Below are 22,468 nucleotides of genomic sequence, written 5' to 3'. Positions count from 1 at the left end.
TATATATTGGATTATACAGTGAATTATTAAAGGATTAACATTAAACTTATGGCCTGGTAGCAATCAGAAGGCAAAATAAATTACTAGTATTTCACTTTTTGTATTACTTTCAAAATTTCAGCACCATTTCTTATTTGAATAATTATACAAATCAACTTTCCTTCCATCTCCATCCATATGCCCTTGAAGTTTATCTTCCATATTTTCTTTAATGAGAACTTAATGTTAGAAAATCTAACAAGATAGTGTCATTTCTACATAGGCTTGCTTCCATTTGTAGCTAGAATCCTTCCAACTTCTATGGAACCATTCATCTTGCCTGCTGTTGAGTCTTACCCAACTCATAGTGACCCATCCTTGGGTTTCCGAGGCGATATCACTACGGAATAAGATTGCCCAACCTTCCTTCTGAGGAGTGGCTGGTGGGGTTACAAGTGTGAAAAGTCATGATTTCAGGCAATCAGAGTAAAGGAAAAAATAGCAGTATGCACTGTACGTGGGTATTAGAGTTTAGTTGAGGGGACACTAATTCAGGCTGGACTGGCTTGATAAGAAAAGATTTTACGTAGTACACAGATTGGAGCTGCTTTGAATTACATAGGGCAGTATTACTCAAGGTGGCTGTGGTAGTTCAGTTGGTGTGTTAACTTGGCTGGGCCTGGTTGAATGGCTGGCCAGCTGGATGTAGTATTCCCCATGATGAGACTGGTAATCAACTCCATGGTGGAATCTACTGTGAGCAGCTGAGTAGCTGCCTTAGGGAATGTGGTCCACTTCCTGTATATAAGGAGAAGCCTTGGGGAATGGTCTCTAGCTTATGGCACGCTTGGACCCTGCATGTAGCCGTTTCATTGTTCAGCAGCCTGCCATGCTCTACTGACCTTGGGACTTAAAATGGACTTGAATTAATGGTCTGCTGTGTGGTTTGGTAACATCGGGACTGTGCCATTTTATTTTTCGACCTTGGGCTTGTAAGCCTCAGCAGCCAGTAGCCGCCTGAGTGAAGAGATGCCTCTAGCTTCAGTGGGCCGGGAACAAGAGGCAGAGCTGAAGCCCAACGTCGAGGGCCTTTCACACAGCCCCTAGAGCCTGGCACTTTGAACTTGGACTTAAAGCCTCCAAACTATGAGAGAATAAGCTCCTGTTTGTTAAGGCCATCCCATTTGTGGTATATTCTTGTCAAAGCGGTACTAGGTAACGAGAACAGCAGCTTTTGGAAATGTTACCGTATTTTGTTGAGTCAGTTACAAGCTTCTCAAGCTAAGGTACTTTAATGTATGGATTAAAAAAGGGCACTCCAAGCACATATGAGCAAAAGCTACTGATTTCCCTAACCTGTCACCAAAATTCATAGAAGGGATCCTTTTTAACTTGTTTTATTGTGCATTTTTGAGTAATTTATATATTCCTCTCAGGTAAGTCTCTGGTGAAGTGAACTTAACCCAAGATAAATTCCCTTCTTCTCCCAGGAGTCCCTTGGTGGAGCAAACAGTTAAGCCCTCAACTACTAGTGGAAAGATTGGTCATTTGAGCCCACCCAGAAGCACCTAGGAAGACAGGCCTGGTGATTTGCGTCTGAAAGGTCACGGCCTTGAAAACCCTATGGAGCAGTTCTGCTGTGCACACATGGGGCCACTGTGAGTGAGAATCGACTTGATAGGACCCAACAACTGCAGTCTGACAAGTCAGGCTTTTCCTCATCCCTGCCCAGGTCATGTGATAGTCCTCGCCCATCTCTTCATCTTTTCCACTGCCATGGCCCCCACCTTCCACGGGGCAGAGTCCTCGGGGTCAAAATGAGTAGTCCCAGGTCATCCTGATACTGTTTTCCTATAACATCTAGTCCTATTACATGGGGTGAGTGTTGGGACATTTGTTGCTTTTAGTGACTACCAAGTTGATTGTCAGTCATGGCAACGCCACAGGTGTAGGTTAGAGCTGCTCCATGGGGTTTTCAAGGATGTGACCTTCCAGAAACAGGTCACCAGGACTGTCTTCCTAAGCACCTGTGGTTTGAACCACCAACTTACTGGCTAGTAGTTGAGCGCTTAACTGTTTGCACCACCCAGAGACTTACTGAATATTTGTTAGATCAATTAATGTACTACATGGACACAGAGAAGATCTGAAATGAATGTTTCCTGATTGGCTAGCATGGCTTTCACTTAAAAACTGCACATGGTATAAGAACAGCTGTGGTTTGTTATTTCTACTGGTTTATTTTTTCAAATGTATTTTAAATTTGGAACTGTTTTGAAATTTGTTCTGGAAAAAAATAATCCTCCATACATGCTGCTTCCCAGCATTCCTTATTTACATTTTATTTCCAATCACTGCATAACCCAGTTTCCTTAGGCTCTGATCATGACCCTCTTGCCCTGTTTCCAGCTAGAACTGAGCTTTAATTGCGTCATCACAAAGGAACAGAAAAAAAAAAAAAAAAGGTGAAAGCAGACTTAGGAAAACTTGGGCAGAGCAGAATGAAAGAGAGACTCTGTCATGTCTCTCTTATTAAAGCCCTAACTAGATTTTTTTTTTTTCAAATATGGAATATGTCTCCTTACTGACTTCAGCTGGCACAGAAACAGGGTGCTAAATTGGAAAAAATTCACCAAGTGCATGTTCACTCTGCTTGAGTAAAGAGCTAGTTGAATGAAAGATTTCTTTTTTTTTTTTAAATTGTAGTTTGGATGAAAGTTTACAGAGCAAATTAGTTTCCCATTCAGTAATTATTCACATTTTGTTTCATGACATTAGTTGCAGTCTCCTCAATGTAACAACAATCTTCCCACTTTCTCCCTGGGTTCCCAGAAAGAAACTGATTCCACACTGTTAAATCAATCAGTTTGTCACCTTTATTTGCTGTAACCCTAACTTAGCTTTCTTTAAAATAGTATTTCACTCTTACTGTGTTTACGTCAAGAAGCCCCAGTGGTGCAGTGGGTAACAGGTTAACTGTTGACCAAAAGGTCAGAGGTTCAAATCCACTAGTCACTCCATGGCAGAAAGATGTGGCAGTCTGCTTCTACAAAGATTACAGCTTTGGAAATCCTATGGGGCAGTTCTATCCTATAGGGTTGCTATGAATTGCAATCGACTAGACAGTAATGGTTTTGGGTTTGGTTGGTTCACATCTGTCAAAGCAATATCACTGCACCACTAAATTACCCATATGCAACTGAGTACTTGATACACACTTTTTGATGTTAACAAGTGATAGAAAAGATTATATCATCTCTTTAAGAAAGCATTTTCTTTAGATACTGTGTTACTTTGGTTCCTTTCAAAAGTGCAGCAGCAAAAGACTTTTTCAAAGAGTGACTCTCTCTCCTTTCACAAGCCGGCCTCGAAACCGCCAAACATCCTGGAAATAATATCAAACAAAACAAATTTATGGAACACTTTTATTTGCATAATCACTATAAGACAAAAGGGATAATGGGGGAAATACATACATATGTGTGTGTGTGTGTTTATAAAAAACCAAACTCACTGCCGTAGAGTTAGATCCAACTCATAGCAACCCCTCTTTGGGTTTCCGAGGCAGTATCACTACAGAAGTAGATTGCCCAACCTTCCTTCAGAGGAGTGGCTGGTGGATTTGAACCAGTCAAATGCTTTAGGTACTATGCCACCAGAGCTTATATATAGATATAGATATAGATAGATATTATGCCCATAATAGTCATAGTGAATAAAGCATATTCTGAGACTCCAATTAATTTATTTACCAACATCTAAAATAGTGTTAAATGAACTAAGTTAGTGGTTCCCCAAATTGACAGTGCTGTTTCATTTGGCACACTTGTCAATGACTGGTAATGTAACTAGGTAGGTGCTATGTTTGCTCATAATGCAAACATTTTTCTTTCCATACCTGCCTGGTCTATTTTGAGTGTCCAACTCATTGTCACCATGAGTCAGAAATGGCTCAATGGCCAACTCCTGATTAAATCATAATAATGAAAATAGTTGTCATGGATTTCTGGTTTGTTTATTCGTTTGTTTTTATTTCTTAAAAAACATACAGATTTTTCTCATTTATTTCTTGTTTCTTGTTTATTTTTGAGTAAATAGCTATGAATGGTGGGAAAATGATTTGGAAATTAGATTGGACTCTGAAATCTAGAACTGCCCCTTACATAAGTTAGCCCAACCTCTCGGATGCTATTTTCTCATTAATAAGATGGAGTTGTAATGACTGCTTCATTAGGTTTTAGTGAAGAAAATAAGAAATTAGATATGACAGCGCTTTTGTACCTTACAAAGAATTATATGGGAGAAGTTAGTATGTTACTCTAAGTAAACCTCATCAATTATAACTACAGAGTAACTAAAATAGACATGAGAGGCAATTAATTTACCATAACCTTGACAAGCCTGAAACATAATGCATAAAGTTTTTGTGCCTTAAATTTAAGGGTGTTAGATAGAAGCCTCAAGGGACAAAATATGTTAACCATGTAAAGCAGCTTATGCACTAGACAAAGACGAAGGACAAGAACGTTCTAGGAGGTGCAAATGCAAAAAATCAGAACACTTGGGTATGGGATAGAGCCTTAGATTCTAAAGGGAGAAGGGGGTCTCTGGGTGGTACAAACAGTAAAGGCTCGGCTACAGACCAAAAGGTTGCAATTTGAATCCATGCAGAGGCACCTCGGAAGAAAAGTTTGACAATCTACTTCCGAAAAATCAGCCATTCAAAACTCCATGGAGAACAATTTCACCCTAACACCATGGTGTCATTATGAGTCTTAATCGGGTTGATGGCAACTGGGTTGTTTTTTGTTTTTGTTTTTGTTTTTTGCCTAAAGAGAGAAGGAGTGAAAGGAGAAGCAAGATTGTTGAGCTGGAGAGGTGTTTCAGAAGATGACTCCCAGCAACATGGGCTTTATCATGGGTGTGCCAAGTTTGGGGAGGTACTTCACAACCCAGGGTCAGCCTCACATTCAGGAGGCTCTATCACTTGAATAGGAAATGTGTGCATTTATGATTATCTCATATGAATCAAAATAATATAGGATCAGCTTCTTGGTTCACAAGCCAAAATGTACTATTTCTACAAGTCAAGGTGTTCTTATTTATTTTTGTTGAGAATATACACAGCAAAACACACACCAGATCAACAGTTTCTACATGTATCATTTAGTGACATTGATTACGTTCCCATCTTCCTTTCCTGACTTGTTCCTCACTCATTAACATAAATTTAGAGCCCACTGAGGTTCTTGTCTAATCTTTGCAGTTGCAGTTGTCAATTTGATCCCATGTAGATAGGTCTTAAAAGAGTATAATGTTCAAAGCAGACAATTTTTACTAGTTAAGCTAAATTACTGTTTGGTTTTAAGAAGACTTCAGGGGATATTTTTGGTTTAAGGTTTAAAGGTTATCTCAGGGCAATAGTTTCAGGGGTTCATCTAACCTTCATGGCTCCAGGAAGTCTGCAGTCCATGAAAATTTTAAATTCTGTCCTACATTTCCCCCCTTTTGATCAAGGTTTTCTGTTGAATCTTTGATCAAAATGCTCAGTAATGGTAGCTGGGCACCATCCAGTTCTTCTGGTCTCATGGCAAAGGAGGTAGTCATTTATGGAGGCAGTCAGCCACACATTCCAAGTGTTCCTAGTGTTCCTTCTTCCATTCATAGTATTTCTATTATAGCAGCACTAAATAACTCAGACAACTGTTGTGATCAGAGAAAGTACTTTCTATGATTTCAGTCTTTTAATTAAATTTATCAAGACTTGCTTTGTGTGCTAGCATGTGGTCTATCCTGGAGAATGATCCATGTGCACTGGGACAGAATGTATATTGTGCTGTTTTAGGGTCAAGTGTTCTATCTATGTTTGTTAAGTCTAGTTGGTTTACAGTGCCATTCAAGTCTGTTTCCTTGTTGATCTTCTTTCAAGATGTCTGTCCAATATTGATAGTGGTGTATTGAAGTCTCCAACTACTAGTGTGATACGATCTATTTCTCCCTTTAATTCTATCAGTGTTTCATTTATATATTTAGGTGCCCTGATGATAAGTGCATATATACTTATGGTTGTTAAATCTTCTTGATTAATTGACCCTTTTATCACTACATAATGTCCATCTTTATGTCTTCCAACAGATTTTATCTTAAACTCTACTTTGTCTGTTATTAAGATTGTCACTCTGGCTCTCTTTTGGTTTTTATTTGCATGGACTATTTTTTCCATGCTTTCACTTCCAACCTGTCTGTGTCCTTGGGTTTAAGGTGTGACTCTTGTAAAAAGCACATAGCTGGATCATGTTTTTTTAATCCATTCTGCCACTCTCTGCCTTTTGACTGGAGCATTTAGTCCATTAACATTTAGTACAATTACTGATAAGTGACTTACTTCTGCCATTCTGTTACAGGCAAAACACAGGTTATGAACAACTGACTTATGCCTGTAGCTATGTAAAGCCTATTTTATTAAAAAAATTCAAGGTACACACAATGGTTCCTAATAACAGGCAATATTTTGTGATGTGTATCAAAACATTATTATTATTATTATTACTGTATTATCATGTTAAAGATGTTTTAGTGTCTCTGGAAGTGTTTCCTCACTGTTTTTTATTCATAGAAAGGTACACTACAACTAAGATAAACATTTAAACTGTACCTAACAGTTCTACATACAAATTTGACTTAAAGACAGACTTAGGAACAGAACTCATTCATAATCTGAGGACCGCTTGTATTTGTTTTTTGTGTCTTAAGACTTCTTTGTCTTTGCCCTTTACTACTACTTGGTTTTGTGTTTTGTTGGTTTATTGTAGTGAGCCTTTTTGGTTCCCTTCTTCTTTTCTTTTGTGTACTTTTTTTTAAAATATGTATTTTCATAGTTGTTAACATAAACAAGTGAATACGTTCATTTTCTTGATTAATCATCTGTCTATTGATCAGCAGCAGCATTCATAGAATATATATGAGTTACATTCAAATATTTTACTGGGTATTAATTAGGAAAGCATAAGAAATGCTGCTTCCTGCCCCCATCAGTGAGCATTAATGATCTTTAATCTCTGCTACATACAATCTATGCCTCTTTATAAAACTCCAAATACAAACTTACCAAACCAAAACTTGTTCACCAGGAAGTCTTAGTGGATTTCCTAATGCATAAATACTGGTGGTGCTGGGATTAAAGCACTAACTTCTAATCAAAAGGTTGGCAGTTTGAACCCACAAGCCACTCCATGGGAGAAAGATAAGGCAATCTGTTTCCATAAAGATTTACAGCCTTGGAAACACTAGGGGGTAGTTCTACTCTGTCTATACTGTTGCTATGAGTTGAAATCAAGTTGTTAGCAGTGGGTTTTTTTTGTTGTTATTTTGTTTTGTTTTATGTATGAACAAAAGGAGGTTACGTTTGATAACTTTTCACTTTCTTTCTTGTACTTTCAGCTAGCGTTTTGCCCTTCATTTCCTCTCATCTACATGTTTTCTATTTATTTTCTTATCTGTCCTGTTTCCAGACAGCGCTGTCTGTGTTCCTTGAGACAGCCCTCAGATACACAGAAGGAACATAAAGCCATCAAGTTCCCTGTACCAGGGAAGCAGATACAAACTGAAATCCACTCTCATGCTTAGTGAGTTTTAGCAACTTTCTGAAATGAGCTCTACACCCAAGACAATAATCACTTTCTACTTTCAAATTAAATTAGATATGAGAATAATTATCACACAGTTGCAGAAAAGATGCTCATCAACTGAGATCTCTATTTGTTCATTTTATACAAACATACCTGTATGGTTATGAAATCAATATCTCTAAATCGTTTTTTTGCTATTTCTAGAACTTCCTTCTCGATGTTTTCTTGAGTCGTGCCCTTCACATCAATGTAGTAGCAACTGGCACTGGCAAAATGGCAGGAAATTGCCTGTGAAAACTGAACCAGTTAATACTGGGGAAAAACAATCCCATTAATACCAACAATCTACCAAAGAGTCTTCATGTGAAAAGGCAATTATTTAACTCAATAAGTGACTTCTAAATTGAAAGTCTGTTCCATTGTGTCCTAAATCACTCTCTGTAATTCAGCCACCTTTTTTCCAGCTAAAGGATAACTGAGAAATTATAAGCAATTTTAACTAGGTGTGATATTGATTTTCAAAAGATATATTCAGAAGAAAAAAAAAAACTTGACGGTATATTCAGGGCAGAGAGATAACTGTTGTTGTTGTTGTTGTTATGTGCTGTTGAGTCGGACCTGACTCATAGCGACCCCTCCTTGGGTTTCCGAGGCAGTATCACTATGGAAGTAGATTGCCCCATCTTCCTTCCAAGGAGTGACTGGTGGGTTTGAACCGCCAGCCTTCTGGTTAGCAGTCACGTGCCTTAGGCACTACGCTACCAGAGCTCCCAGAGAGATAACTAAGAGGTCCTTATTTTCTTAGCATTTGATTCTTCTAATGAGCAGACAGCTCAAAGTCCTCAAAAGAAAAGTACTCCATGGTTGTCCATCATTTTCTTAGTCACAAAATAACTACCCAGTCAGATTAATGATGGGTTATTATTTCAAAGGAGATAGAATTTGAACATCTCAAAATACCTTGAGAAAGAAAATAATAGACACAACTCCTCTCAAGTCAAAAGGGACATTTAAAGCCCAATACCACTAAAATATAGTACATATTATTTCCTTCTGGGGTAAGTCATAACTTACTTGGCTCTTCCTATTCTTGAAAAAGGTATAAACACATCTATATTACAAGGCAGGAGCTCTGGTGTCGTAGTGCCTAAGGCATCTGACTGCTAACCAGAAGGCTGGCGGTTCAAACCCACCAGCCACTCCTCGGAGGGAAGGTTGGGCAATCTACTTCCATAGTGATACCACCTCAGAAACCCAAGGGGGGTTGCTATGAGTTGGATCCAACTCAATGACAGTGTGTTTGGTTTTTGGTTTTGGTATATTACAAAGCAAGGATTAAAATTTACCTTCCTAGCAATAAAAATTTTTATTGTGATTTAGGTGAAAGTTGACAGAGCAAATTCACTTTCCATATAGCAGTTCACAATACGCTTTGTCTCATGACATTGACTAAAATTTGCCATAATGCAACAGCTCCCCTCCCACTTTTTTAAATAAAAAAGTATATTAAAACTCACAAAAGCATTTTATTGCATTGTGCTCCCAACCCACCCCTCCCCATAGTCCTCTGCACCATGGTTCTGAGGTCCTAAAAGTGCAGGGTTTGATCCTGTCTTTAAAATTTTGGTATTCTGTGCCTCATGGATTTCTTGCATTAATTTTGATTTTTTAATATTGCATTAAAATACTATTTATCCTATGACTGAGTTTTCTGGCACCTCCGTAAATTTTGCACCTGACTCAAGTACCTCACAAGTCCAATTTTGCCTAACCCTTGCTTCAGTTACAAATTTAGGGCAGCACCAAAAAACTCAAGACCTCTCTTGCCTCACCCTAATCCTGGCCTGGGGAGCCTGGTATAAAGGTGAAGGAATGGAAAATAAAATATGGCACTTTACCCTGGGACTTGGGGAGATATCACGGATGGTGGCATAGTCTAAGGCATTTGACTGCTAACCAGAAGGCTGGCAGTTCAAACCCACCAGCTACTCCATGGAAGGAAGACTGGGCATTCTACTTCTGTAGAGATACCACCTCCGAAACCCAAGGAAGGATTGCTATGAGTTGAATTGATTCATGGGCAGTGAGTTTGTTTTTTGTTTTTTTTTGTTTTTTTTTTTTTGATTTGGTGTGGCAAACAGGAAAGCCTCACTAAGTCCCAAAGGAGCCCTCAATATTTAGTATTGGCAATGGTCTTGTTGTGTTGTTAGGTGCCATTGAGTTAGCTCTGACTCATACTGACCCCATGTACAACAGAACGAAACACTGCCCCGTCCTGTCCCAGCCCCATAATAGTGCTTAAGCACTTGACTGCTAACCAGAAGGCTGGCGGTTCAATACCCACCAGCCGCTCCTCGGAAGGAAGGTTGGGCAATCTACTTCTGAAGCGATAACGCCTTGGAAACCCAAGGAGGGGTCGCTATGAGTTGGGTCCAACTCGACGGCACATAACAACAACAACAATATATACCTGAGCCCATCATTGCAGCCACGTGTCAATCCATCTTGTTGACCCTCCACTTTACCAAGCATGATATACTTCTCCAGGGAATGGTCCCTTCTGACAACATGACCAAAGTAGGTAAGACGAAGTCTGGCCATTCTTGCTTCCAAAGAGCATTCTGGCTGCACTTCTTCCAGCATGGATTTGTTCATTCTTCTGGTAGTCCATGGTACTTTCAGTATTTTTTGCCAACACCACAACTCAAAAGCATCAACTCTTCTTTGGTCTTCCTTAGTCATTGTCCGGCTTTCACACGCATATGCACCAAACCAAAAACCAAACTCATTGCCATCAAGTCGATTTCAACTCATAGAGACCCCCATTTGGTTTCCAAGGTGGTAAATCTTTACAGAAGTAGACTGCCTGGTCTTCCTTCCTTGGAGTGGCTGGTGGGTATGAACTGCCAGCCTTCTGGTTAGCAGTCAAATGCCTTAGGCACTGCATCACCAGACCTCCTATAAGGCTTTTGAAAATACTATGGCTTAGGTTAGGTGAACCTTAGTCTTCAAAGAGATGTCTTTGCTCTTCAATACTTAAAAGAGGTCTTTTGCAGCAGATTTTCCCATTGTAATACATCATCTGATGTCTTGACTGCTGCTTCCATTGGTGTTGACTGTGGATCCAAGTAATATGAAATCTTCAACAACTTCAATCTTTTCTCCATTTATTGTGATACTGCTTATTGGTCCTGCTGTTGTGGGGATTTTCGTTTTATGTTGAGGTGTAATCCACACTGCAGACTGTAGTCTTTAATCATCACCAGTAAGTGCTTAAAGTCATCTTCACTTTCAGTAAGAAAAGTTGTGTCATCTGCATATCACAGGTTGTTAATAAGTCTGTCCAATCCTGATGCTGCATTCTTCTTCATATAGTCCATCTTCTGGGACGATTTGTTCAGCATACACATTGAATAAGTATGGTAAAAGAATACCAGCTAGACGCACTCCCTTCCTGATTGTAAACCATGCAGTATTCCCTTTTTCTGTTTAAACAACTGCCTCCTGGTTTATGGACAGGTTCCTCATGAGCAGAATTAGGTGTTCTGGAATTCCCATTCTTTTCAATGTTATCCATAATTTTTATGGTCCACACAGTCAAATACTTTTGAGTAGTTAATAAAGCACTAGTAAACATCTTTCTGGTATTCTTTGCTTTCAGCCAAGATCTATCTGACATCAGCAATGATATCCCTTATTGTTACCATGGGGAGATGTGAGCCCAAAGTACTGTCAGATCTTCTGAATTTAAGAGAAGTAAGACATCTGGATATTTATAACAAGTTTAATTTTAAACTGTAAGTAAGAAAAATTTTAAATTTGAAACACTCTGAGGCTAAAGGGTGAAAAAACATGACTATATGTAAAATTGGATTTCTGGGCTTCCAATCCATAAAATTTACTTGGATCAATAATGTTTCTTCACAGTAGCAAAGATAATATAAAGTTTCCTCTTACACTTACTATGACCTATATAAACTCCAACCCTTATTATTTAATATTTCAGCTGTTATTTTTGCCTTAGAAAGCACTGGCTGTCAGCTACTAAGTTTATTTATTTATTTATTTATTTGGAAGCAATTCCAGCAATGTCCACAACTCGGAATCAATAGGATTCTGAGGTCACCTGGTTCTTATCAATAAGAGCAAGGGAAAAAAAAAAAAAAAACAGGTAGGCAAATATATTTCCTGGTAAATAAAATGGACTAATAGCCAGTTTAGTTTACATTTTAATATATTTTATCTTTTTGAATCTAACCCCATTCATCTTTGAAAAGTACAGCAAAATTTTAGCATACCTTACGGTATCCTTGGGTTTTGTTCTGACCAGATCCGTGGATGAGCAGAGGATGAAAGAAAACGGTGTCTCCCTTCTCCATCACAAGGTGCATTCGGGCATTGTTTTTGTCATAGTCCTTGATCCCATGGTACATTTTATTAACTCCCCCCTAGAATACATAATAGTCTGTATTTGAGGGAGCACAAGAATTACAAACTTTATCAGTGACCCATCAGGGAAAACCAGGATTTTCTAAGTTATTCCAGAGAAATAGATACTTAAGTCAGATTCTTTTTAAAAACACACAGAAGTCTGGTTTTAAATATCCACATGTTGATAATAAAATCATTGATTTTGGGGGACCAAATGAAAAGTGTGGAATCTCTGCCCACCCTTCATTGCTGAATGATAAATGAAAATCCAGATCAGGGCTTTGCATTATCTGGGAGTGTGGGAGACTCTGTTCATGGTGTGCATCCCAAGCCTGGATATGTCATTACCCTTTCCCAGTATGATATTCCCTTCATCTAGACCTTGGTACAAATCACTCCTCTTGTATTACTCTGGAGGATGCCTGAGAAGCTAATTATTTTCCCCAACAGGGGAGAGAAAATGCTCAATTTTTCTGAGTTCAAAAGCCATTTCTGTTACAGCCAGGGTAAAGAAAGACAAATAGTCAATGATAACATTGTGTTCAATAATAGCTTAAATGCTAACCAGAAGGCTGGCGGTTCAAACCCATCAGCCACTCCACAAATGGAAGATTGGGTGATCTATTTCCATAGTGATACTGCCTTGGAAGCCCAAGGAGAGGTCGCTATGAGTCGGATCTAACTTGACGGCAGTGAGTCTGGTTTTTTTGGTTTATCTGCAAAGTTAGTTACTGTTTTAGGTAATGGCTTATGTCTTTAAAAAAAAGTTAGGGGTTGTTCTCCCCCCATTCTCCTTCCTAAGACTAACCCAAACTCCTTTGGCAAATGACTCCTTCACTATTGGCTAGTTTGTTGGGACTCTGAAGGATGCCCTCTCTCCTGGCCAGGGTGGATATGTGACCCAGGTGAGGTCAATCAGACCTGCAGCTGCTGCTACTTGGAATCCGAGCAGAATGTCAGTGACTGAATTTCACTAGGGTTTGACTGCCCAGGATTGGTGCCCCACTCCAGACTGTTCCTATCAAGCAATGACTCCTGCTCTAGTGCCCTCCAGAATTAGCCCACCTTCCTAGCAACTCTGCAAGCAACCAAAGCCCTATTCCCTTTGATTTACGTTACCCAGAGCCCACTGCTATTGCCTCCACCATATCTTACCTAAGCCCTAACTTAATTGATGGAGTTCTCAATTATGGATTTTCTATCAGGATCCAGATTCAAATATTTTGACTTAGTACTATCGCTTCCTACAGAACCACAAATCATTCTTTTTACTTCGACAACAGGTGCTCTTTCCATTCTAATCATTATCATAGGATTTCAGGACTTTATCATCTTATACCTAAAATACCAATTGCCTCCTCTCTGGTTTCTCCATTTCTGGATTCCTACACCTTCAATATATCCTGTAGTAGACTGCGGGATTATCATTCTTTAAGAACCAATTAGATCTCAAGACTTCCAGTAAAATGGCAGAATAGGCAGACAAGCCACACAGACCCTCTTCAACAAAGAAAAGAGAAACCAATTGACAGACATACAGAAGATGATCCTGGAGCCCTGAGCTTTGAAAGGAAGTATACAGAAGTGGATTAGACACCAACTAGTGGAAAAACCTGAATGAAAACAGTGAGTATGGAGATAGAGCTACGGACTGTCAGCTATTCTGATGGGACCAACAGTCTGAATATATCCAAGTGGTACTAAGACCTGAGAATTAACCTAAGATCAGCCCTGGTCACCAAGGGCTGCAGGGACAACTGCCTGGTGGCCTATAACTAGGAAGGGAGACAACAAGAAGGGAAATAACCTGAGCTCTGGACTTTCGGCTATCTGGAGGGCACAGCGATTTTGATTGTTTTCAAGCGGTGGCCATTTTGGATATTTAAAGTGACTGAAGTCACAGCCATTTTGAAAGTTTGCAAGCAGCAGCCATTTGGAATATTTAAAGTGACTAAGGGCACAGCCATTTTGAATGTTTCAAGTGGTGGACATTTTGGACATTTAAAGTGACCAAAGGCACAGCCATTTTGCATGTTTACAAGCAGTGGCCATATTGGATTTTAAAGTGACAGCATTCTCATTCAGATTCCAGGGACCTAAGAATAGGCTTCATTTGCCATGGCAGGGATACAGGAGGCTAACAATGGGAAAGGAGACAGGTGTTGAGTGTATAAATGCTGCCAACTAGTGAATAGAGGAGCACAGTACCCTGCTTACATAGACACCATCCAAACAAAACAAAGAAAATGAAAATTGTGGGCAAGTCACTCCAACATACAATCACCAATTAAATATAAACAAAAAAAGTCACAATGTCTCAGAGATAACACAGCATCACAGTCCACACAAAGAAGTAAGATAAAGCAAGAGAAGCAACAGACCAAGATACAGACCCAAAACACATCCCTGAGGAAGAAGCAGCATTGGAATTCCCAGATTAGGAATTCAAAAGAATTATATTTAGGTACCTTCAACGGATTGAGAGAGAGAGAAGGAAAACACTGACAAAATTGAAGAAAACACAGAGAAAACTCTAGAAAATTTTTAAAAGACAATACAAGAACAAAATGACAAAATAAATGGAAAATTAGAAATGATATAAAATCTACACAAAGTAATCCAAAAGATTAATACTAAATTTTCAGAAATAGATAACACATTGAACAGGCAAAGGAGTAGAATTGAATCAGTGGAAGACAGAATTAGTGAGATTGAAGACAAATACCTGAATACTTCTCTGGAAAGGGATCAATCAGAAAAAAGATAAAAACAAAATGAAGAAAGCCTAAGTTTCATGTAGGATACCATCAAAAGGAATAACCTACATGTCATCAGAATTCCAGAACAAGAAGAGACAAATAAAACCACAGAGAAAATTGTCGAAGATTTGTTGGAAGAGAATTTACCTGGTATGATGAAAGTTGAGAATATATCCATTCAAGAAGTCCAACAAACCCCAAACAGGATAGACCCCAAAAGAAAATTACCAAGACATTATCATCATCAACTCACCAAAACCAAAGACAAAGAAAGAATCCTGAAAGCAGCACAGGAAAAACAAAAAGTTACCTACAAGGGCCAACTAATAAGACTAAGCTCAGATTTCTCAGCAGAAACCATGCAGGCAACAAGACAACAGGATGATATATATATAACTCTGAAAGAGAAAAATTTCCAAACAAGAATTATATCCCCAACAAAACTGTCCCTCAAATATGATGGTAAAAGTAGGACATTTCCAGATAAGCAGAGATTAAAGTAATTTGTTAAAACCAGATCAATCTTACAAGAGATGCTAAAGGGAGTCCTTTGGACAGAGAACCAACAACAGCAAACAACAACTGACCAGTAACACACATGATGACATAACCCAGAAACAAACCAGTTATAGAAGCATCCAAAGTAAATAAGCCTACAAGATTGTACACAGGGAACCAGAGACATCAATTAACAAATGAAAACAACTAAAAACCAAAAAGAGGGGAAAACTGTATACTTACAGAACTTCTAAATAGTAGGAAAGTCAAGACAAGACAGCACAATAGAATGGACTGTTCTAAACAGAAATTTATAAATCACAGGGTAACCTCAAAGAAAAATGATAAACCTTCACATTAAAATAAAAAAGAGAACCAGCACAAATATTTAGCAAATACTAAAACAATACAATGAAGGAAATGATAACATGATTCATAAACAAAACGAGCTTATCACAGAAAATTACATGCAACAAAGAAATCAGACATACCATGAAAAAGCACATAACAAAATGACAGCAACAAATTCGTACTTGTTGATAATTACTTATCTGACAAGGGACTTATCTCTAAAATTTATAGAAAACTCTCAACACCTCAACAACAAAAAGATTAATGATCCAGTTAAATGGGCGGAAGACATGAATAGACACTTCACCAAAGAGGATATTCAGGCAGCCAACAAACACGTGAATAAATACTCACAATCATTAGCCATAAGAGAGACATGCAAATCAAAACAACAATGAGATACCATCTCACCCCAGCACTAATGGCAGAGTTCAGCAAGACAGAAAATAACAAATGCTGTCGAGGATGTGGAGAAAGTGGGATTGGGAAATGATAAAACCACTGTGGAAAACAACAGTATGGTGATTCCTTAAAAAGCTGGAATTAGAAATACCATTAGACCCAGCAATCCCATTATTAGGTATATATCCTAAAGAAGTGAGAGCCAGGACAAGAACAGATATATGCACACCCATGTTCATATTCAGCACTATTTACAATAGCAAAAAGATGGAAACAACCTATTTGCCCATCAACAGAAGAATGGATAAACAACCTATGGTACATACACACAATGGAATACAATGCAACACTAAAGAATAATGTAGAATCTGCAAAACACTGCATAACGTGGATGAACTTGGAGGACATTATCCTGAGTGAAATAAGTGAATCACAGAAGGAGAACTATAGCTTCTTCTCTGCCTCTGCTCCGCAAAAGGAGCTCCTAGTCCAGCCCACGTGGACTGAGAGCTTCTGGATCTAACCTGCTTCTTACACTGGCTCATGCTCACCCTTGACTCCAAGGTCTCCTTCCCATAGCTTTTACTCTGCCCTTCGAGACTTGCTTTAAACTCTAGCCTCCACAGAGCCTTTGCTGATCTCTCCAGCTAGGAGGGGATCTAGTCTTCTTCTTCACTTCAAGAGCTACCAGCATGTAAAACACATCTGATATTGAAACATTTATGTCCTAACTTTGCAGTGAGGCTTTACAATCTCATATCCTATGCAACACCCACTAAAATTCCCCACAAAGGTTGGCTCCCAAACACTTGCTGGAAGACCAAATATAATTATTTTATCTGACATCTTTTTTTTTTAATTTTTATTGTGATTTGGGTGAAAGTTTACAGAGCCAATTCATCTTCCGTACAGCAGTTCACATATAGTGTTTCATGACATTAACTGCACAATGCAACAGCTCTCTTCCCACTTCCTCCCCACAGTCACCTCCTCCCTGTGTCCTTCCCTGCCATGCACTCCTGGCCCCCAAGCTATCTCCCTATGCATACACAGCCTTTCTGTTCTCCCATGAGTGATCTCTCCAAGGAGTGTATCTACCTAATGTAAATATTCAGCTCATGTACCTATCCTTTGGCTGGAAGTCACAGGAATAAGCTCAGTTCCAGACCTGAAGGGCAGCTGGGGGCCATAGTCTCAGGGGCTCCACAAGGCTCTATTAGACCAGCAAACCTGGTACCTTTTTTTATTTTTATGATTTTGAGTTTTGTTCTACATTGTTCTCCCACTCTATCCAGGATCTCCTACACAGATCCCCCTCCGAGTGGTTGACAGTGATAGCCAGGCACCATCTAGTTCTCCTGGTCTCATAGTCATATGGGCTGAGGATCACATGGTGTACCAGTCCCTTGGACTAATTGTTTCCATGCAGCTTTGGTTTTTTTCATTCTTCTTTGCTCTGGACAAGGAGAGACCCATCGTTGCATGCAGATGGCCACTTGCAAGCTTTTAAAATCCCAGTCACTACTCACCACAGTAGGATGTGTAACAACTTTTTGTGTAGTATGTTATGCCAACTGAGTTTGATGTCCCCTGCAACTATGGTTCCGAACCCACAGGTCCAACTACTCGCTTCCCAGGTAGCTGGCTGTGGCTAAGAAGTGACTACAACCTTGTCCCTTGTCAGCTCTATTATATATACTTGGAAATTCTTACAGAACATATAAATACACTTGTAGAAACATTGTCTGCCAACCCTTTATATGGTCATGGGCACACTCCCCCCTGCACAGACATACTTAATGGTTCAGCCTGTCCATCCATCTATCCACCTGTAGATCAAGGTTTGCCATCACTGACAACATAGTACCTACCGTACATGGAAAAGGGTTCATCTTTGTTGTCTATACCTCCCATGCATCTCTCTGTGTCTTCTTCCTCAATGCCACCATGTTGATCACTCACATTTAGTACATTGTCCTTCCCTTCATCCAAATCAATACTTGTCTCTACCTCTCTAACAGTGTTCCCTGCCCTCCCTTCCCACCTCTGGTACCCAACAAAGAAGGTTTCCTTCCATATAGAAACCTTTCCTTGACTTTTTACAGTAACGGACTAATATAATATTTGTCCTTCTGTGACTGACTTATTTCACTCAGCATTATATCCTGCAAGTTCATCCATGTTATGCGGTATTCTGAAGATTCTATGTTATTATTTAGGATTGCATAATATTTCATTGCATGTATGTACCATAGTTTGGTTATCCATTCTTCTGTTGATAGGCACCTAGGTTGTTTCCATCTTTGGCTATTGTAAATAGTGCTGTGATGAACATGGGTGTGCATATATCTGTTCTTATCCTGGCTCTCACTTCTTTTGGACATATACCTAGTAGTGGAATGGCTGGGTCAAATGGTACTTCCAATTCCAACTTTTTAAGGAATCACCATACTGTTTTCCACAGTGGTTGTATCATTTGACAGTCCCACGAGTACAGTATGAGAGTCCCAATCTCTCCACATCCTTCCCAGCATTTGTTATTTTCTGCCTTGTTGAACTTTGCTACTAGTGCTGGGGCAAGGTGGTATCCCATTGTTGTTTTGATTTGCATCTCTCTAATGGCTAATGAGGAGCTCTGCTAGCATAGTGGCTAAAGCACTTGACTGCTAACCAGAAGGCTGGCGGTTCAAACCCACCAGCCACTCCTCGGAAGGAAGGTTGGGCGATCCTACTTCCATAGTGATACTGCCTCGGAAACCCAAGGAGGGGTCGCTATGAGTCAGGGCTGACTCGACGGCACATAACGACAACAACAACAATGGCTAATGATCATGAACATTTCTTCATGTTTGTTGGCTGCCTGAATATCCTGTTTGGTGTATCTGACATCTTTTAACTTTCTCTGATCCTAATTCCAAATCACAGAACATTGTTTTACTAATAGAAATGCCATCTTAAGTGAAAAGCTCTTTATGTATACGGATGTGGAATGAAAATAATAAAAGGACTCAGTGCTGGGCAGACCTACCTCCCACTGGGGGTAGTCGTGTTGCATCAGGGGTCCCTTGTGTGTGCCTGGAAGCACAACAAGACAGCCATTGCTCCGGTCAATATGCTCCATAGCTGTCCAAGCACACACAATGGTATTGCTGGGCCGGAAGGGGAAATAGTGCAGGTCCTGGTGCAAGGGATGGCGGGATGTCTTCTTGCCTGAAATGGAGCCTGCTGTTAAAAGATGCTGAAGGAATGACATATGGTGTATTTCCAAAATCCCAAACCAAACCCTTTGGCTCTTGAGTCAGTTCTGATTCATGGCGATCCCATGTATTACACAGCACACAACAACAACAGTAGCCTCTTGGGATCCCTTGGTGGTGCAAACTGTTACCTGCTTGGCTGCTGACTGAAAGACTGGAGGTTCAAGGCCACCCAGAGGAGATATGCTTCTGAAAAATCAGCCATTGAAAACCCTGTGGAGCACAGTTCTACTCTGACACACACAGGGTCACCATTGATCACATTCTACTCTACAACAATTGGTACTAGTCAGCAGAGCAGCTTTCTAAGTGGCTGAGGTAAAAAAGAAAAAAAAAAAAAAAGGTGGTTAAGAGGTTTTTTCCATAGAACTATAGGCATCCTGTGTAGAATCACAGGATTGATTTGGATATGTACTTTTAAGTAAGTCTTAAAAATAGCTTATGTGGTATTAATGTGGAAGAGTAACAGTGATTTCAGACATTATCTGTGTGGCTGTTGCTAAATGTTCAGGCAACTGGCTTCTCAAACACGCAGTTGAAACCATGACCATGATTACACTTCCCCTTGGTTTTCCTCTCTGAACTTGGTTCCTGGGGGCCAGCTGCTCTCTCCAGGGAAGCCACCCAGGGAGGGGAAGATTCGGTCATGCCAAGCCACAGGCCAATCACATAAACTTCTCCCACCCATCAAGAGGAAGAAAAAGTAGAAAAAGGTAAGGGGCTCTCTAATGGCTGATTTATTGCTGCTAGTATAGCAGGACTTATCAAGAGCCACAGGCAGTAGAATCTCTCAGGATGTTTATGAAAATGCAATTTCCTGAGCTTTCCTTTCTGAATCAGTCTCTCTGATTGATTAAAAATCTGCATTTTCCCAACTACATGAAACTTTAAGAACCACTATAGTATGTGGTTTTAATAATAGGTTTAATTTTGTAAATAATAATAATTACTTTAAATCATGAATTTAAAAAACCACACTATCATGGGTACAAATAATTATATAAAACTTCCAAAAAAAAAAAACCAAACTCACTGCGGTGGAGTCGGATCCGACCCACTGCGACCCCTCCTTGGGTTTCCGAAGCAGTATCACTATGGAAGTAGACTGCTCAACCTTCCTTCTGAGGAATGGCCGGTGGGTATATATACAGCTTAGAGATGTTGAGTAACAGGAGCTTATGATATATGAGGCGTCCCCAGGTGGTACAAACGGTTAATGCACTTGGCTATTAATCAAAATGTTGGAGGTTGCACAGTTCTCTGACGCACATGGGGTCACCATGAATTAGAATCAACTTGATGGCTACTGGTTACTGGTTATGAATAGCAATGTTTACACTGCATTTTTTGAGAAGCCAGTTGCCTGAACATTTAGCAATAACCCTACAGATCACATCTGCAATCACCATTACTCTTCCACATTGTCAACACATAAGCTGTTGTAAGACTCAGATGAAAGTTCACACCCAAAGTTTGACAGATAGACACACAGCTGGGGTGAGAACATCAGCCTTATATGCTTTATAAGGTTGTTAAACAGGTTTTTCTTTCTCTGTTTAATAAGTAAGAGCCCTTTACCAGAATCTGGAGGCTTGTTTATCAGCATTGTGTGCATGGCCATAATATTGGGTCCAGTGAAGCACTCCACATATTTCAGAATCTGAGGGGAAAAAAAAAAAAGTAAAAACCTCAAAGTAAATCAGAGGCATAGGTAAGTAGCACAGTCTTAAAGTTCAACTATCCATACAAGAACCAAAATGGCGATAGTTTCTAAACAATTGGCAATTCACAATATTGCAAGCAACAACTAGAAACCATTAGAAAGCAAATAGTGTCATTTGTTGTTGTTTGTTGTTGTTTTGCCGTCGAGTCGGCCCCGACTCATAGCGACCCCTCCTTGGGTTTCCGAGGCAGTATCTGGTGAGCATTAGAGCAGTCTTAGTTAAACAGGCTTCTTTGAGCCAGCTGGACACCTAACCATATTTTCTACAAGGAAGATGTGCTTTTCTATGTGATGTGAACTGGGAAAGACCAGAACAGCTCTTCAAACAAAGAGACAGAGATCTGACCACTGAGAAGGCTGTTTCCTCCTCCTTCATGGAGACCTCTTGTAGGAGAAGACCATGGAAGGGCCCAACACTATTTGCAGCTATCAGCAGCAGCCCAGAAGACAGCAGAACAGCAGCTTAGAGGACACTTCACCATCAGTGTAGCCATTCACTCAGCAGCTGTTTACTGAGGTCTGATTCCTGAGTGGTGCAGACAGTTAATGCTGGTAACCAACAGGTTGGAGGTTCAAGTCCACCCAGAGGTGCCTGGGAAGGGCCTGGCCATCTACTTGTGAAAAATTAGCCACTGAAAACCCTATGAAGCACAATTCTTCTCTGACACACATGGGTTGCCATAAGTCTGAATCAACCCGATGGTTTTTATGAATCAAGCAGAGTGATAGAAAGTGGGGATGAAACAGTAAAGGAGATAGGCAAGTCCCTGCCCTCATGAACTTTATAGTCTTCTAGGAAGAAAAATGTTAAACTTATCCATAACATGGATAATTGTGGTTTAGACACATGCTCTGAGGAAGAATGAGTTGCAATGAGTGCATGTGACAGAAGAGGGCTGACTTAGTCATGGGGTTTGGGAGTTGGGGTGACCCCTCACACTTCTAACCCAGCTCCAGAAAGAGTAGAAAGCAGGAAAGTTTCAAAATGGAATACTTACCATATGCCAGGGGCTTTATACAACAGCCCACTGAAACTTCACAATAACCGTATTTTCACTCAAATAATATACGTGTTAAATGTTGGGTTGTTTTTTTTTTTTTTTTGTCAACTGCATCCTCTTCCTACCAGGTATTTTCATAAGCATGCTATGCTTATTATTGCCATTATATGCACAATTAATTGCCCCATTAAATATGCAAATAAACCTGAGGCTAATAACTTACTCAAGTTGCCAGAGTCAGTTAAATGAAAAAGTATTCAAACTCAGATTCTGCCCAACTGGAAAAAACAAGGCACATTCTACTTCCTATTTGGTACTTTGTACATAAGGAATATTGGCTGTTTGCATTTGAGGCATTTGAAATGTTACAAAAATCCTACAAATAGTTAGGCCTCATCTTTTTTTTTTTTTAAATAAAGTCTGTCATTTCTTTGGCATT

At 39.6% G+C, this 22,468-nt stretch overlaps 1 protein-coding gene across 1 annotated transcript in view; it reads right to left on the bottom strand.

Annotated features, from left to right (window-relative positions):
- Positions 1 to 3,310: 3,310 nt before the first annotated feature.
- PHYH (phytanoyl-CoA 2-hydroxylase) overlaps positions 3,311 to 22,468 on the bottom strand; it is a 33,564-nt gene continuing 14,406 nt past the window's right edge. The window contains exons 5-9 of the mRNA XM_007935473.1: positions 20,884 to 20,965; positions 19,077 to 19,258; positions 11,906 to 12,055; positions 7,761 to 7,895; positions 3,311 to 3,364 (exon numbers count right to left, since the gene is read on the bottom strand). Of these exons, the coding sequence (XP_007933664.1) occupies positions 3,311 to 3,364; positions 7,761 to 7,895; positions 11,906 to 12,055; positions 19,077 to 19,258; positions 20,884 to 20,965 (603 nt within the window). The remainder of the gene's footprint in view (positions 3,365 to 7,760; positions 7,896 to 11,905; positions 12,056 to 19,076; positions 19,259 to 20,883; positions 20,966 to 22,468) is intronic.

This window comes from Orycteropus afer, unplaced genomic scaffold, assembly GCF_000298275.1.
Source record: "Orycteropus afer afer isolate SDZICR_OR568_19922 unplaced genomic scaffold, OryAfe1.0 scaffold00028, whole genome shotgun sequence".
In the NCBI taxonomy this organism is placed as follows: Eukaryota; Metazoa; Chordata; class Mammalia; order Tubulidentata; family Orycteropodidae; genus Orycteropus; species Orycteropus afer.
The sequence above is the reverse complement of the archived record's forward strand: the minus strand, read 5'-3'. Positions and strand labels throughout refer to the sequence as shown.